The following is a 16,500-nucleotide window of genomic DNA, read 5'->3' as shown; positions in this document are numbered from 1 at the left end:
CTATCGATACCTTAGTGACCTCTTCACTACGCTGGTGGACCTCAAGTGGCGTTTTAATCTTCTTGTCTTCACTATGGTCTATACCATCACTTGGTTGTTTTTTGGGTTCATATGGTGGCTCATTGCCTATATCCGGGGAGACCTGGACCATCTTGAAGATGAGAACTGGATCCCCTGTGTTGAAAATCTCAGTGGATTTGTGTCTGCGTTTCTGTTTTCTATCGAGACTGAGACAACGATTGGGTATGGCTATCGGGTCATAACGGAGAAGTGCCCAGAGGGCATCGTACTGCTCCTCATCCAGGCTATTCTGGGCTCCATCGTCAACGCGTTCATGGTGGGATGCATGTTTGTCAAGATCAGCCAACCAAAGAAGAGGGCCGAAACCCTCATGTTTTCTAACAATGCCGTGATTTCCATGAGGGATGAGAAGCTCTGTCTCATGTTCCGGGTTGGAGACCTCCGCAATTCCCACATTGTTGAGGCTTCCATTAGAGCCAAACTGATTAAGTCCAAACAGACCAAAGAAGGAGAGTTTATCCCCTTGAACCAAACGGACATCAACGTGGGATTTGACACCGGAGATGACAGATTGTTCCTGGTGTCACCTCTCATCATCTCACATGAAATCAATGAGAAAAGCCCTTTCTGGGAGATGTCCCGCACCCAGCTGGAGAAGGAGGAGTTTGAAATTGTGGTCATCCTGGAAGGAATGGTGGAAGCAACAGGTAAGGACTTGTCAAACATCAGTCACAATTTTGAGGGGGGAAGGGGAAAAATGGAGTGCGTTAAGGTTTTACTGGCAATGTCACCTCAACTGGGAACAAGTTGGGATTTGTCCTTCTCTAGTGACTGATTTGGGTGGCATATTGTGTCTGAGATAATTAGCAATTAAAAGATGGGTCCTTTAGCTCATGTTGTAGTGTTTCACACTCTTTTGTATGTCCAGGATTCAGATGAATCCTGGATCCAGTTGGTCAAGAAACACCCCGTAATCACTTAGAACTGATCCATGGGGAAAAGAGAATGGACTAAAAGAATTCATGAGGTCTCTTGTGTTCCCATTTCCTGTGATCAAAATTCATGGCACAAATCTTTTCCCATTTCTCCTCTGTATTAAAAATTAGCTGTAACTGTGCTATTTTCAGTATTGCTGTAGTGTTGCTTTTTAATGGAGACTACGAAGGACGTGCCCGAGTATTACTATATCCCATAAAACAGCATGTGCTGAAACTGAACGACTCGCATGTGATGCAGGACATATATTTTCAAAAGGAGCTCAAAGAGGAAAAATACAGAAACTGCTTTTGTGACTCTTGCAACCCAGCAGCTGTTTAACAGCTTAAAACAATGCTGTGTAATGGGTAGATCAGGAGATAGACTCAGCTGATTCCTAATTTCCTCCTATGGGTGTATTTGTGGCAGGCGATGAAAGAAGCCTGCGTCCGTATATAATAAATCTGGAAAAGTTGTGTGCCTCAGCTTTCCCAAGTGTGGAAAAGGGAGCATGCCTCAGGCTGGTCCACAAAGACCTCCAGGCTCCATCTGGGGGGATGCGGTGTATCTCCTAGGGCTCTGGATAGAGCAGGAGGATGCTTGTACTCTGGAGTCTCACCTACAAGACATGGCACCATGGGGTCATTTTGCCACTCAGAGCTGATTCATCAATTCTGGGCTCTGAGGAGGAGCTGGCAGGCTCTTTCTGCTGTGCTTGTAGCAGAGCAGGCGTGTTTTAGCACCTGGAGATGCTGATGCTCCCTTCAGGAGGGCTTTCCGAGGCCGGGGCTGGCAGCGCACCCCGGTCCGGTCAGGGGCTTTAGGAGAAGGGTGCTACAGGCAGCGCTCAGGAGAGAGCTGCTCTCTGGGGGTGTGGAAAGACAGAAAGAGACAGAGATGCCAAAAAGCTTTTGTAAGTAGTTTTGCCCTTTGGTGTTTAAGGATTTTAGCTATGAGATGGCACTGTCGACCCAAGGTCTTTCTGGTGGTGGCATTTGGATATTTTTTTTCATGTTGAATAAGCATGGGCTTTCTCTGAACCATGAGCAAAGGGTTTCAGCTTGATACGAGTACTCAGTGGTACCAGCACCCTGTCCCACAGATTCTGGCCTTGGCTTACTATTAATATTGTCCCCTTCTTGAGATTTGTCCCTGTTAGTCTCCTAACAGCCAGATGCAAGGGGAAACAGTCTCTCGGATTCCTGCATCCCCAGACCTTCTCTCTCAAAGACAGCTCTCTGGAGACCCAGTTCAGTTTCCCAGTGTCTCCCTTTAGTCAGGAGGTAAATAGTGATGGCTGGCGGGAGGTTGTGTACAGATGGCACCGTACCTCGGCTGGAGGACTGGAGTGGAGAACTGGGGTTCGTTAGGCGTCACCTGGTTCATTACCAGGCAAATATTCTTTCCCAGCAGAGCATCGTAGAGATGTGGCAAAAGAAAGGGTGGGTGGAAAAGCCCATCAAAGGCGAAGATTTGTAATGGAAGCTTATTTTGTAGCCTAAACATTTACAAGGCGTTGGAACCTCCTAATCTGAGCAGGGAATGCAGTTCCTTGTTTGTCCAAAGCCTCTTTCCTCATCACAGTGACACCATCCCGTTCCGTTTGAACAGCCTTCCTCTTGTGAGAGCTCAGCTCTGCCGGGCACGTCTGAGAGGAAGTCATTACCAATAACAACCTCGAAATTAAAAGCATGACATAGGAATAATATCGCTTTACAAATGGGCTCCTCTCCCAGAGGGATTGCACAGGTCGGTGTATAATGACATTAAGGAGCATACATCTGTGGAAATGAATTATTCTGGTCTCCGAAGGCAGGCTGTGAAATTCCAAAATTGGAACTAGAAGAGCCAGTTTGCGTTGAACTCAGAGCAGAGGGGAGCTGGGGTGATGCCGTTACCGGATTGAGATGCTGAGATGGTTTCTGAGTGACATATGGTCACCGGCGGGGGATGTTTTGGCACAAGGAGAGTGACTTGCAGAAACACAGCGTTTGTGCTTTCCTCTTTGTCCTCGCGCTTTGTGATATTGATAAGGCAGTTTGGGGGATATTAATCCCCACCTTCAAACCTCAAAACGTGCTCCAAGCAAATTCTTTGGCTTCTTTCTTTCCTGTCACATCTTTCAAACCCCATCTGCTTTGGGGAATGGTATCATTTACTCACAGCATGACTTCTGTTAAATCATGACACTGTTACAACCTGTGCAGGTTGAGGGCGGTATAAAAATGCAACAGAGGGTTCGGTCCCTTAGTAACCCCTGTGAAAATTGGGGCCCACCATGGGCCCCATGGTGGGGCCCACCATGCCAACCATGGCAGTGTTGAGGGGTACAACTGGTCAGAGTATCTGTGCTATAGCTCTGTTCATGGGGGACGAGGGACATGCCAGTCGCAGGGGCTCTCTCAGAGGTGGCTCCGCTCTGCTGTTGTGGTCAGGAGTAAAAATTAGTGGAAGCTCATTCCATCTCGACAGACACCAGAAAATCCCAGCATGAAGGTGTCCTGCGCTGCTGGGGAACAGACAGCTGGAGTCCTGGTGGACAAAGGATGTCCATGAGCCAGCAAAGTGCCCTTGTAGCCAAGAAGGCCAAGGGCATCCTGGGGGGCATCAGGAAGAGTATGGCCAGCAGGTGGAGGGAGGTCATCCTGCCCCTCTGCTCTGCCCTGGGGAGGCCCCAGCTGGAGCACTGGGACCAGTTCTGGGCTCCCCAGGTCCAGAAGGACAGGGAACTGCTGGAGAGGGGACAGCAGAGGCTACAGAGATGATGAGGGGCCTGGAGCATCTCTCTGCTGAGGAAAGGCTGAGGGACTTGGGTCTTTTTAGTCTGGAGAAGAGAAGGCTGAGGGGGGATCTGATCAACACCTATAGATACTTCAAGGGTGGGTGTCAGGAGGATGGGGCCAGGCTTTTTTCAGTGGTGCCCAGGGACAGGACAAGAGGGAACGGGCACAAACTGGAACAGAGGAAGTTCCACCTAAACATGAGGAGGAACTTGTTTGCTGTGAGGGTGGCAGAGCCCTGGCAGAGGCTGCCCAGGGAGGTGGTGGAGTCTCCTTTTCTGGAGACATTCAAACCCCACCTGGACACGTTCCTGTGGGACCCTGGGTGACCCTGCTTTGGCAGGGGGTTGGACTGGATGATCTCCAGAGGTCCCTTCCAACCCCACAGCATTCTGTGATTCTGTTTTTCAGAAGGTATTTTGGAAGCAGGTCAAAGTAGCGATTGTCAACATACAAATGACTAAAGAAATTTAAGCGTAATGTCTTGACTAAAAGCATGATTTTTTCCCTGAAAATTCAGGACAACAATTTTATAGCTGTTTCCAGTAGCTTTAACCATCCACACACACATTGCAGATGTAATGTATTGTCTCCTCTCAAACAAGGAACTCTTCTTCCTGACATTTAACTTTAATTCTGAGCCAGTGGAAGGCAAAGATGGTAAATAGTTACAAATGAAAAGTGTAGAATTAATTCTGAAGAGCTGAAACACTTCAAGTCATTGTTGCCTTAACAAAATGAAACACTGTGGTTTAAAACAATGTTTTTGTTTTCAAGATGACTTGAATTTCCTAAACACTTCAAGTTGTTGTTTTTTTTTTAACAAAGTGAAACATTGTGTTTTAAACCCATGTTTCTGTTTTCAAGTTGACTTGAATTTTCAGAAGGATAAATCAGGGCACACTGAAGAGTGGCAGAGCACAAGAAACAGATCAGCCAACAATAAGCCAATGGGGTTATTTTGCCAAAAAAGAAAATAACCATTGTATTATTCTAGTGAGAGCTCTCCAGGGACCCAGAGAATGAACCCAGAAACCTGAAACCCCACTGACCCGGGTATTTCCAGCCCATATTTTGGATGGTTGTGGCACTGGGACTCCACCAGAGCTTAAAACATGCCAAAGGGGGCCCAAGTTCCTGGGCAGATCCATTGTGATCATTGCGGAGCAAAACAAGCCCTCTAAGACAAAATCCATGTTGATGACAAGTGTTCTGACTTCCAGGGCTGCTTCGTGGGCATCTCGAGAGCAGCAACATCACTCACGCTGCTGACTTAATAAATTGGTCACAGAGATTATTGCAGGGAATTAATTCTCTTTTGCCTTATCTGGAGGGGACACTTGTCAAGATCAGCTGGTCCAAATTTGACCTGCAATAAAAGGGATGAAAGTGAAGGCGGAAAATCTGTTTGCGAAGTGAAGAGAGTTTTGCTTTCAGTGCCTTTCTGCTCTCCACAGTGGCCACAAAAAATTAAAGCCATCCTGTTGAGAGAGCAGGTCCTGGCTGCTGTTGGCCAAACCCTCCTGATGCTGAACTGAACGTAGCGTGTAAAGCGAGGCTGCTGGGATGGAGCAGTGGAGATTCAGACCCCTTTTCCACACTTCCAGCTGAGTGATGCTGAAGAATTTGACTCATTCAATAAGAGAACATTGGAGAGTTCAATCTCTTTATTTTTATTTATTTTTCCCCAACCCATATTTCTTTTCCTCCATGATGCAGTCAAGACTTTCTGGCAGCTAATTCGAAGAGCCCCTCGTCTCTTCCAGCTGTACCCTTCCTTCCACTGCTAATTACAGACAATTAACCAAAATCTGATTTATCAGTAGCTACTCTGCAAACTTCATCCCATATCTCCAGTGTCCAGCGTTGCTGTTGGCTGGACACACAAACAGCAACTCTTGTTTCTTTACTCTCCGTCCTCACCGATTTTCATTATGTCTTTTTCCCAGCTCCATAAAAGAAGCTACAAGAGACAGTTGAGCCACTAAATGAAGTTTTAATAAGCTCCTGGGAAAGGATAGGCTTATATATTTCTGGCTTAGAGTTTGCATGATAAAAAGTGGTTTAATGATTAGAAGTAATTTGTCTCATCCGGTCCCTGTGAGAGCATGGGCAAACAGCAGCTTTTTTGCCCTCCAATTTATCCACCTTCACAGAGGACACAGCGAGATTTCCTGGCTGTAAATGTAGGACCCGAAGCAGCAGTCACAACATCAGATATCCTGAAATTAATCATGATTTTCATAGGAGAACAAAGGAAGGGTGAAATTAACAAATGGAGTTTTTGTGCATTCATCATCTGCTTTGGGTTGTCGTGTTGTTTTGTTTTGCATTTTGCATACAAATAAGTTTTCTTTTCTGCAAGAAGGACCTTGCAGAACAGTGAGAGAAGCTGCTTATATAATTCTAGGGAAGAGAGAGAGACGTCTCAAGCTTCAAGCCGTTCTTTTCATGAGCTGAACTGTCCTCCAGAGGTCTATAGAGACACCTCAGGTGCCACCTTCCTGAGGGACCTGAAGTTCCACGGTGTGAGCCTGGTGCTCAGGTTCTGCCCAGCAGAGACATGGCAGTTGAATCTGCAATCTTTAAATCATAAGGTCCTTTCTTTTTATTTCCTTTTTTTTTTTTTTTTTTTCATTTCCAGTGCCTAGGAGCTTTCTCATGCCTGGAGAGCATTCAGATAAATTAAAATCCTATTACTCTCCTCTGGCATAAAAATCAAAGTGAATCAAGCCCAGACATGTCCTCCTCTAAAGGAGACAAGCACAAATAATTGGAGGACCATGCTCCTACCTTCTAATATTCCTTTTCAAGTTGGAGGAATATTGACTTTTTGGAGGTTACAGTGTTCTTTGCTCTAATTAATGCAAAGGGACTAATACGTTTTATAACTAGCCCAATGCTGATGCTGATCTGAAGACATGCAGCGCCTAATTAGAGTGATAGGACTTAAAATTTTTATAACTGCTCCTTGCCATCCTAACTTAGCTCAGTGTGTCACTGTACCTGTGAGTCCCTGGGTTCTTTCTCTGCGGTCTCGTGGTGCAGGTGTTGAGAATAAGGGAAAAGTCACCCTGCAAACAAGGGTGTATGAAAACAAGGACAAGAGGAGCGGAATCACTTCCAGCAGTATCTGTGTCTGAACTGCAGGGAGAGCCCAGCAAATATGGCAAACGTACACTCAGCAGCCACATGACATTTTGCCAGCAGATAATCACTGAGCTCTCTGGCATTTAAATGAGGAGAGTTAATTTTAGGCTGATGAAAAATGTTGTCTTGACAGCCCCAGGGGCTGGGATATCTCTACCCACTGAGAAGGTTCAGGCCGTGGAGCAGGACTGAGAGATTCAACTGTACTCTTGATGTGATCAAATTGAAGCCCGTGGCAATTTCTTGGGCTGGTGGATGAAGGTTTGTGGTCTCCCCTTGCCCTCTCCCATTAAACTTCCAGCAAAGGTACTGGCCATGACGGCACGTTTGACGCAAATATGCATCCTCCATCGGCTGGAGAGAGCCTGCTGGTGCGTCTCTGGAGAACCACCCAGCTGCAAAAGCCCTTAGATTTGGCCTGTGATAATGAAGTTTGATTTTCTCTGGTCACCTGAGGGGATTTGAGCCCTGGGAAGGAGGAGCAGCGGCCGCTTTCCCCGGCAGCGCGGCGGGGCCGGGCGTCTCTGCTCCACTTGCGTAATCTGCATCGGGAGCAGCCAAACGTGCCCAAATCTGCAGCTCCCCTTGAGCACGCCACGGAAAAGCCATCAAATAACTGCTTTTTTTTTTGTCAGCACATATTAACATTCCTTTGTCTCTGATAAAACATAAGCTGCCTGATCCCCGCTGACTTTGATGACAGAGAAGTGCCGTAGCGGTAGAGCTCCCCGACACCTCCTGTACACACCAGTCTCTCCTCAGTGCTTCCCTCTGATCTCCAACGTAATGAAACACCTGGTTTTATACCCACAGCAATATATTTTGTGTCTTTTCATCTGCTGGAAACCAGAAACGGGCCATTTAGGAAGGCAAAGTCAGAGATCTGGCTTCCCTAAACGGGAACATGCACAAACTCGGTTATTGATCCTGTGATGTAGTGACTCCGTCCCACAGACAAAAACACCCACTTCTTAGGATTCTGCCCTAATGAAATTATCATTAAAACTCCATGAAATGTTTATTGCACAACTCGAAACCCGGAGACAGTCCCCTGGTCTCCAGCTTTCTGAAAAGCCTGGAACTGGTTCCAGCCTTATTGAAAATCTGGTGCATCTGCTTAAAACTTTGTAGGAACTTTTTTTTTTTTCCTGGTTTTAATTAAAATTGAGTTTTGTTTGTGACTGAAAGCTGAGCTGCTGAATTAAGAGATGAGAAAGCTGTAACTAAACCTTGAAAGCTGAAGATTTCACATATCGTTTCACATTTTCCACAACTGACAGATTGTACAAATTTATGTTAAACATATTTTTTCGTTTTCAAACCAGATTGTTTAGGAGAAAATTAAACTTCTAATGGTCTTAGTATCTGGAAAACACGATACACTTGAAAAATAAAAATCTCACTGGCTTCATTTTTAAATAAGTTTTGAAGCTCATCTGCTTAGACTGACAAAGAGGGAATGAGGATACTCTTTTGGCGTGAATCTTATTTAAATGAAATGCCCAAGTCACCAACACCACTTCTCTATCACTATACCAAATATCTGTACCATTTAAACCCCAAATGTGTAGTTATATCTGCTCTAAGGAAAGAACTAACAGCCTTTGTCAGGGCCATAAAACTATGGTTATTTTAGCAAGAAATTCTGAGTTCGAACTCACCCTCCATTTCTTGTGCTCTCTGGAGTGTGAGTGCCTGAGGGTGGGTTCTTGATGGGTATGAGCATCATACCCAGGGTGTTCCACGGGCTCAGAGAAGCAAAGTTTAGGAAATAAAACTGGCTGTTTTTTGCAGAGTGCCCCCAGAAAGATGTTAGTCTGGGAAATTACTCCACCCCACTGCAGCTGAAACTTGGATATTCCGAGCGCAGAGGGCCCGGCACACGCTGTGTGCTGCATCACATACCCTTAATAAAAGTAAGGTTTATTGTTTCCACACCTCTTCTGTCATCTTTTTGCAGTTACAGAGGCAGTAATTAGCCAGGGACGTTACAGATGCATTAATTAACCAGGCTGGAGAGCACAGGGCAGCCTGCGAAGCAGGCACTTAATGGAGTTTGAAGCAGAGACGATGCTGCTGTTTACTGGGTAGTGTAGGAGTTGCCAAGCAGTACGTCCCCACGCAATTAAAACACCACTGCACATGTGCTAAAAAGGAATATTTGAATGGGATTATGGAGCAATTACAAGTTGTCTTATTGTGCTGGCTGTGTGTACCCCTGGGGTTAGAGCAGGCAGCTACTGCAGGAGCCTGGCAGTGAGCAGTGTAGGGCTGCTGAAAGCTTTCCATTGTTCCTGCCCTAATTGAATACTTACAGCAGGAGATAACTGGGACTGTGTCTCTGGAGTTCAGGTTCACTGTCAGGTGCTCCCCCCCACCCCGGGAAAGAGCTATTTCAGACCCTGATTATAAGGCAGGAGTTCCCTTCGGATGGGTCACCCCCCCACGTTCAGCAAGGACACCCCATCGTGGTTTTGGGGGCTTCCACATAGAATCATAGAATCATTCAGGTTGGGATCATCGAGTCCAACCATCTACCCTACTCTACAAAGTCCTCCCCTACACCATATCCCTCAGTGATATCCCTCATGGTGCCTTTATGCCTTGGAAGGCCATGACCAGAGCCATCCTGGTCATCCACAGGACCATCAGCCTGGGTGATGGGTCCTCTCCTGCTCCCCTGGCTGGGCTCTGAAAGCCCTCGCAGCTTGGAGAAGACACTTGAAGCCTTTCTGGTCTCTGGTGCCAAACCAGCTCTGTCTACAGGAAAAAGGGCTGGTTTATTGTAACTGTCCCTTACCCTACACCACACACTGCTTCTTGTCCAGCGTTCTGGCCTCCCAGCATGGGGAAGCATCAGAAAATGTGATTAACCCCGCATTGCTGACCCCCAGAACAGCCTGTAGGAGATGGCCTTGCCCAGAGAGGTCAACCACGTGCTGAGTGTCAGCAGCACAGCTCTCCTGAGAAGAACTGCAGCAGGACTCCGAAATTATGGAATTGTCCAGGTTGGAAGGGACCTTTAAGATCATATAGTCCAACCATCAACCTAACTCTGATAAAAAACCATCATTAACCATGTCCCTCAGCACCACATCTGCCCGGATTTAAATACCCCCAGGGATGGAAAGCCCTGCTAAGTCTACAGATTTAATTCCACCCCCTGTTCTCTGTCTGAGAACAAGCAACAGCAGGTTTTCTGAGATATTGCACAACTCGAAACCCGGAGACAGTCCCCTGGTCTCCAGCTTTCTGAAAAGCCTGGAACTGGTTCCAGCCTTATTGAAAATCTGGTGCATCTGCTTAAAACTTTGTAGGAACTTTTTTTTTTTTCCTGGTTTTAATTAAAATTGAGTTTTGTTTGTGACTGAAAGCTGAGCTGCTGAATTAAGAGATGAGAAAGCTGTAACTAAACCTTGAAAGCTGAAGATTTCACATATCGTTTCACATTTTCCACAACTGACAGATTGTACAAATTTATGTTAAACATATTTTTTCGTTTTCAAACCAGATTGTTTAGGAGAAAATTAAACTTCTAATGGTCTTAGTATCTGGAAAACACGATACACTTGAAAAATAAAAATCTCACTGGCTTCATTTTTAAATAAGTTTTGAAGCTCATCTGCTTAGACTGACAAAGAGGGAATGAGGATACTCTTTTGGCGTGAATCTTATTTAAATGAAATGCCCAAGTCACCAACACCACTTCTCTATCACTATACCAAATATCTGTACCATTTAAACCCCAAATGTGTAGTTATATCTGCTCTAAGGAAAGAACTAACAGCCTTTGTCAGGGCCATAAAACTATGGTTATTTTAGCAAGAAATTCTGAGTTCAAACTCACCCTCCATTTCTTGTGCTCTCTGGAGTGTGAGTGCCTGAGGGTGGGTTCTTGATGGGTATGAGCATCATACCCAGGGTGTTCCACGGGCTCAGAGAAGCAAAGTTTAGGAAATAAAACTGGCTGTTTTTTGCAGAGTGCCCCCAGAAAGATGTTAGTCTGGGAAATTACTCCACCCCACTGCAGCTGAAACTTGGATATTCCGAGCGCAGAGGGCCCGGCACACGCTGTGTGCTGCATCACATACCCTTAATAAAAGTAAGGTTTATTGTTTCCACACCTCTTCTGTCATCTTTTTGCAGTTACAGAGGCAGTAATTAGCCAGGGACGTTACAGATGCATTAATTAACCAGGCTGGAGAGCACAGGGCAGCCTGCGAAGCAGGCACTTAATGGAGTTTGAAGCAGAGACGATGCTGCTGTTTACTGGGTAGTGTAGGAGTTGCCAAGCAGTACGTCCCCACGCAATTAAAACACCACTGCACATGTGCTAAAAAGGAATATTTGAATGGGATTATGGAGCAATTACAAGTTGTCTTATTGTGCTGGCTGTGTGTACCCCTGGGGTTAGAGCAGGCAGCTACTGCAGGAGCCTGGCAGTGAGCAGTGTAGGGCTGCTGAAAGCTTTCCATTGTTCCTGCCCTAATTGAATACTTACAGCAGGAGATAACTGGGACTGTGTCTCTGGAGTTCAGGTTCACTGTCAGGTGCTCCCCCCCACCCCGGGAAAGAGCTATTTCAGACCCTGATTATAAGGCAGGAGTTCCCTTCGGATGGGTCACCCCCCCACGTTCAGCAAGGACACCCCATCGTGGTTTTGGGGGCTTCCACATAGAATCATAGAATCATTCAGGTTGGGATCATCGAGTCCAACCATCTACCCTACTCTACAAAGTCCTCCCCTACACCATATCCCTCAGTGATATCCCTCATGGTGCCTTTATGCCTTGGAAGGCCATGACCAGAGCCATCCTGGTCATCCACAGGACCATCAGCCTGGGTGATGGGTCCTCTCCTGCTCCCCTGGCTGGGCTCTGAAAGCCCTCGCAGCTTGGAGAAGACACTTGAAGCCTTTCTGGTCTCTGGTGCCAAACCAGCTCTGTCTACAGGAAAAAGGGCTGGTTTATTGTAACTGTCCCTTACCCTACACCACACACTGCTTCTTGTCCAGCGTTCTGGCCTCCCAGCATGGGGAAGCATCAGAAAATGTGATTAACCCCGCATTGCTGACCCCCAGAACAGCCTGTAGGAGATGGCCTTGCCCAGAGAGGTCAACCACGTGCTGAGTGTCAGCAGCACAGCTCTCCTGAGAAGAACTGCAGCAGGACTCCGAAATTATGGAATTGTCCAGGTTGGAAGGGACCTTTAAGATCATATAGTCCAACCATCAACCTAACTCTGATAAAAAACCATCATTAACCATGTCCCTCAGCACCACATCTGCCCGGATTTAAATACCCCCAGGGATGGAAAGCCCTGCTAAGTCTACAGATTTAATTCCACCCCCTGTTCTCTGTCTGAGAACAAGCAACAGCAGGTTTTCTGAGATTTTTTTCAATTCTGATGGTTTTAAACTCTTCCATGGGTTAAACCATTCCACCAGAGTGTCTGGATGGACTATTTTCTGAGAGTAAGATGCTACAACTCACGCTGATAAAAAACCATCATTAACCATGTCCCTCAGCACCACATCTGCCCGGATTTAAATACCCCCAGGGATGGAAAGCCCTGCTAAGTCTACAGATTTAATTCCACCCCCTGTTCTCTGTCTGAGAACAAGCAACAGCAGGTTTTCTGAGATTTTTTTCAATTCTGATGGTTTTAAACTCTTCCATGGGTTAAACCATTCCACCAGAGTGTCTGGATGGACTATTTTCTGAGAGTAAGATGCTACAACTCACGCTACAACACAAAAAGCACACGGTAGCGTTAGTCATTCAGTATTTTGCCCAGTATTTTTATACTTGTGCTGCAATATCCAAATGCTATGAGTTTGCTACTAACCAATATAACAAAACAATACATGAGCAGGGCTCTGAAATTCACAGGACTCTAGGAGCTGCTGGCACGTTGAACTGCTCTTTGGTAGCTGATAGAAGGGGGTGAAGATTGACCAGCCCAGGGCAGGGGATGCTGCACGTTGTGGTGTCACCAAAGAGTCAGGAGTGGTCTCCATGCTGGCTTTTATTTCCTGAAAAGACGTGGTGCCTCACTAGAGCTTCTTCAAAAGGCAAAGCCACTTGGGGTAATTTTCTCCTTCCATTATTGTATTTTTCATAGCAGCCTCTGCTCCTTCCGGTTCCTTCCGGCCCAGGAAGCAGCCACACGATGACTAACTCCGTACTTGGTGTTCCTGCCCAGAAGCAAATATTCCTGCAGATCTTCTTGGGGGGAAAAAACTGGCTTTTCAGTCCGCGATACGGAACTGGAAATTTCTCAGTGTTGCAGGTGCCACTGTCCCTCTTTGCCCCTTTCAGGAACCAAAAGCAACTCATATACTCCTGGCCTGGGAGCTTTAAACTGGGGAAAGGGATAAGAGAGAAGTAAAGCTTTCCAGGGAACTTCCTTATGTGGGTGTCTTTTAATGGATTGTAGCAATTAGGAGAACAAAATATCCGTCTTTTCACAAAGGTGACTTTTTTTTTAATAAGAAAGGGAGTTTTCTGATTACTTTGAGTTCACGTGGTGAGAATACATGATATGTTCTTCCCTGAAGCATCTGACACTGATATTTTCCCCGCTGTGCGTTGCTTTGAGTTTCTGTTTGTGTCCCTTGGGCTGCAGGACTCGGACTGGGAAGTATTAGCCAGGAGCTGGATCAAGTGCATGTTGTGAGTGTGTTCTGGTCAGGCCTCCCTCTCACCCTCCGAAAGGGCACAGCGGGAGGACTTTGTGAGGTCAGGTTTTCCAGATTTCACCAGAATTAATTCCAAAATCATAAGGTAATGAGGACAAACAGAAGGTAAATATTTGGAAGTCAGCCTCGACATTGGCAGGTGATTCCGAGAGAATTTGTCCGCAGTTCCGCCGATGCTGAACGCTTCTCCCAGCTCTGCAAAGCTTCTCTTTAGACTTTTTCAAAGTAAATAAATAAACCCTGATCCTTGGGGCTGAGGAGCAGCCTGACAAATACCAGTTTTATGTTTCCCACTGTTCGTTCAGTCCACGGGGTTCAATATGCCGATGAGCTCGGCCGTGTGTCGTCCTGGGCTTTGGTTCTGCCAACCCAGTGCAGTTGGGTTGAACCCACCAGAGATGTCTAAAAGCCAGTTTGCTGTATAAATCTCTAGGAGTTGTGGCCCTCCCCACCTCTTGGGCTATGAGTCTCGATCTCATAACCCGAGTGGAGGAGGAATGACTGATGCAGCTGTAGATGAGGAGGGATGGGGTGAGAGGCGGTGGGAGAGCAGAGCAGTGATTCACGCCGCTCAGGGGCCGGGTGGGTGAGGATCTGAGGTCCCTCAGAAGGGCTGGATGTCGTTCTAGCACCGCTCCCCAGGAGTGCTGGTAGTGTCAGCCGCGCAAGGAACACCTCAACAGAGCAATGTGAGGACAGAGAGAAGCTGCTTTAGTGGTACCAGACTCCAAAGCCGTAAGCACGAGGTTCAGGAAACAGTCTGAAGACGCGGCGCTGAATCCGTCCCTTTTCCTTTGAGTGCTCAGCTTTTTCATGATGGAGGCTTTTTGTGAGGCTTATTAAGCGTGTCCCAGAGCAATCAGGTACGGAGATAACACGAAAGTGCTTTTAATGAAAGGAGTGGTTGGGTGAGCACGTAAGGAAGCTTTGCATTTAACATCCCTCTCTTTCTACCCAGGGATGACTTGCCAGGCCCGCAGCTCCTACATGGACACCGAGGTGCTGTGGGGACATCGCTTCACCCCCGTCCTCACCCTGGAGAAGGATTTTTACGAGGTCGACTACAACAGCTTCCACAGCACCTACGAGACCAACACACCCGTGTGCTGTGCCAAGGAGCTGGCTGAGTCTCGCCGGGAGGGCCAGCTCCTCAGCCACCTCCCCAGTGCCACCCTCCTGAGCCCCGGCAGAGAGGCAGAGACAGCAAAAGGGGAGGAAGAGGAAGAAGAAGAGGAAGAAGGCAAGGAGCCAGCGGGGTTGAACGGAGCCAACGGGACAGCAGGAGAGGTGAAGGAAGACATCCCTGTATAACCCACCAACCGCTGGACCATAGATTCCTACATACACTTACTGGGAGACTGTGACAAATCGGGGACTGACTGGGAGTCAGAGAGCTGAGATTTACCTCCAGATCTCTGCTGCCTGCTGCTCCATCCCGGCCAGTCACCACACAGCACCCGTGCCTCAGTTTCCCTCCCCTTTTACCTGTACAGCAAGGTTCCGAGCTCTTGCAAAGCGTTTTCATCTCTGTGGACAAGGCTCACTACATATGATCACTGTTAAAACTGAAATTCCTACCACTGGTTGTTTCATTGGACGTTCAGAACTCTTCCCCCCTTGAGAGGGTATTTAAAAGGTAAAAGTCCAGAATGTCCCATCTCAGTATGAAGAATGTGGTTTCATACCTTCACTTACTTTGTGAGTCAATGTATTGTAGACATTGTTACTGCTAAATTAAAAGAAGAGGTAAAAAAAAAACAAAAACCCTCTCTGGTATGTAGTGAAGTGTTTTGCCTTCATGAGTTTTACAAATAGATTTGAGCGTTTTCCTCCAGAATCACAAAATGTCTGATATTAACAGGACAACTTTCCCTGCAAACCTTTAGCATGTTTATCCACTATTCTTCACTTTCTTCTCCAACTGAAGTGCTCTCTCTTTGTGTACTCGTTTCATGAACATTCTGACACATTCTGAGGCTGTCCATGGTCAGAGAAAGTTTAGATCTTGCCCCAGTGAAGGTTTTTTCCTGGCCTGGGTGTCCCAGTTTCAATTCCAGTTGATGATTTATAACAAATTAAGGGAGTAGGTAGACTGGGTAAGTAATGGTTTGCAAAATTCTCTGCTCTTCTGTAAAGTATGTATTTAAAATAAAGGTTTTGATGCTGATGTCCCTATAGCTTATGGGACCAGGCACTGACATAACTGGAACCATCTGGTCAGGCTGGTGTAGGCACATGAGCTGGGGTCCAAAATCAGGATCAGTTCCCCACTGCTGTCAGTGACAAGCAATAATATCTCTTGGAGGTCTAATACTTGATTTTTTGGGGGTATGCTTTGTCCTGCAGCTCAGTTAAGGTTGTTGTTCCCGTGAAGCACCAAATTCAGTTTACAATTTCAGTCTCTCCAAAGAGGTAACCATAGAACCATCCTTCCCCAAAGAGGAAGGTCTAGAAAAAGGGTGAAGAAAACTAGTCTGTGGGATGAAAAATGTCAGTCTCTCCAAAGAGGTAACCATAGAACCATTCTTCCCCAAAGAAAAAGGTCCAGAAAAAGGACCTTCAGGTCTGCAAAAAGGGTGAAGAAAACTAGTCTGTGGGATGAAAAATGTCCAGAAATTTGAACAACACAGACAAAAAAAATTCCCTTCTTGGGGAAAATCTCCCCCAAAATTTGGTGGAAAAAATCCAGAAATTTGAACAACACAGACAAAAAAATTCCCTTCTTGGGGAAAATGTCCCCCCTACCCCCCAAAATTTGGTGGAAAAAATAAGATACTTGCAGAATGACTTCTTTATCAAAATGGAATGAAGAAAACACAATATGCAAGAGTTATTTTCCATATGGAAAATATATGTTTTTCCATATGGACTATA

The 16,500-nt window shown here is 46.3% G+C and overlaps 1 protein-coding gene across 3 annotated transcripts in view; it reads left to right on the top strand.

Moving 5' to 3' along the window:
• KCNJ5 (potassium channel, inwardly rectifying subfamily J, member 5) overlaps positions 1-16,294 on the top strand; it is a 28,053-nt gene extending 11,759 nt beyond the window's left edge. Inside the window, exons 3-5 of one of the 3 annotated variants that reach the window (XM_014961058.1) lie at positions 35-728; positions 14,585-16,038; positions 16,135-16,294. In XM_014961058.1, the coding sequence (XP_014816544.1) occupies positions 35-728; positions 14,585-14,937 (1,047 nt within the window). In that variant the 3' untranslated portion in view covers positions 14,938-16,038; positions 16,135-16,294. Of the gene's footprint in view, positions 1-34; positions 729-14,584; positions 16,053-16,134 lie in introns of those variants that run through there. The other 2 variants (XM_014961060.1, XM_014961059.1) reach the window with 2 other exon arrangements.
• Positions 16,295-16,500: the final 206 nt, after the last annotated feature.

Source organism: Calidris pugnax, unplaced genomic scaffold (genome assembly GCF_001431845.1).
Source record: "Calidris pugnax isolate Ruff unplaced genomic scaffold, ASM143184v1 scaffold269, whole genome shotgun sequence".
NCBI classification, from domain to species: Eukaryota; Metazoa; Chordata; class Aves; order Charadriiformes; family Scolopacidae; genus Calidris; species Calidris pugnax.
This window is presented reverse-complemented; position numbering and strand designations above follow the sequence as displayed.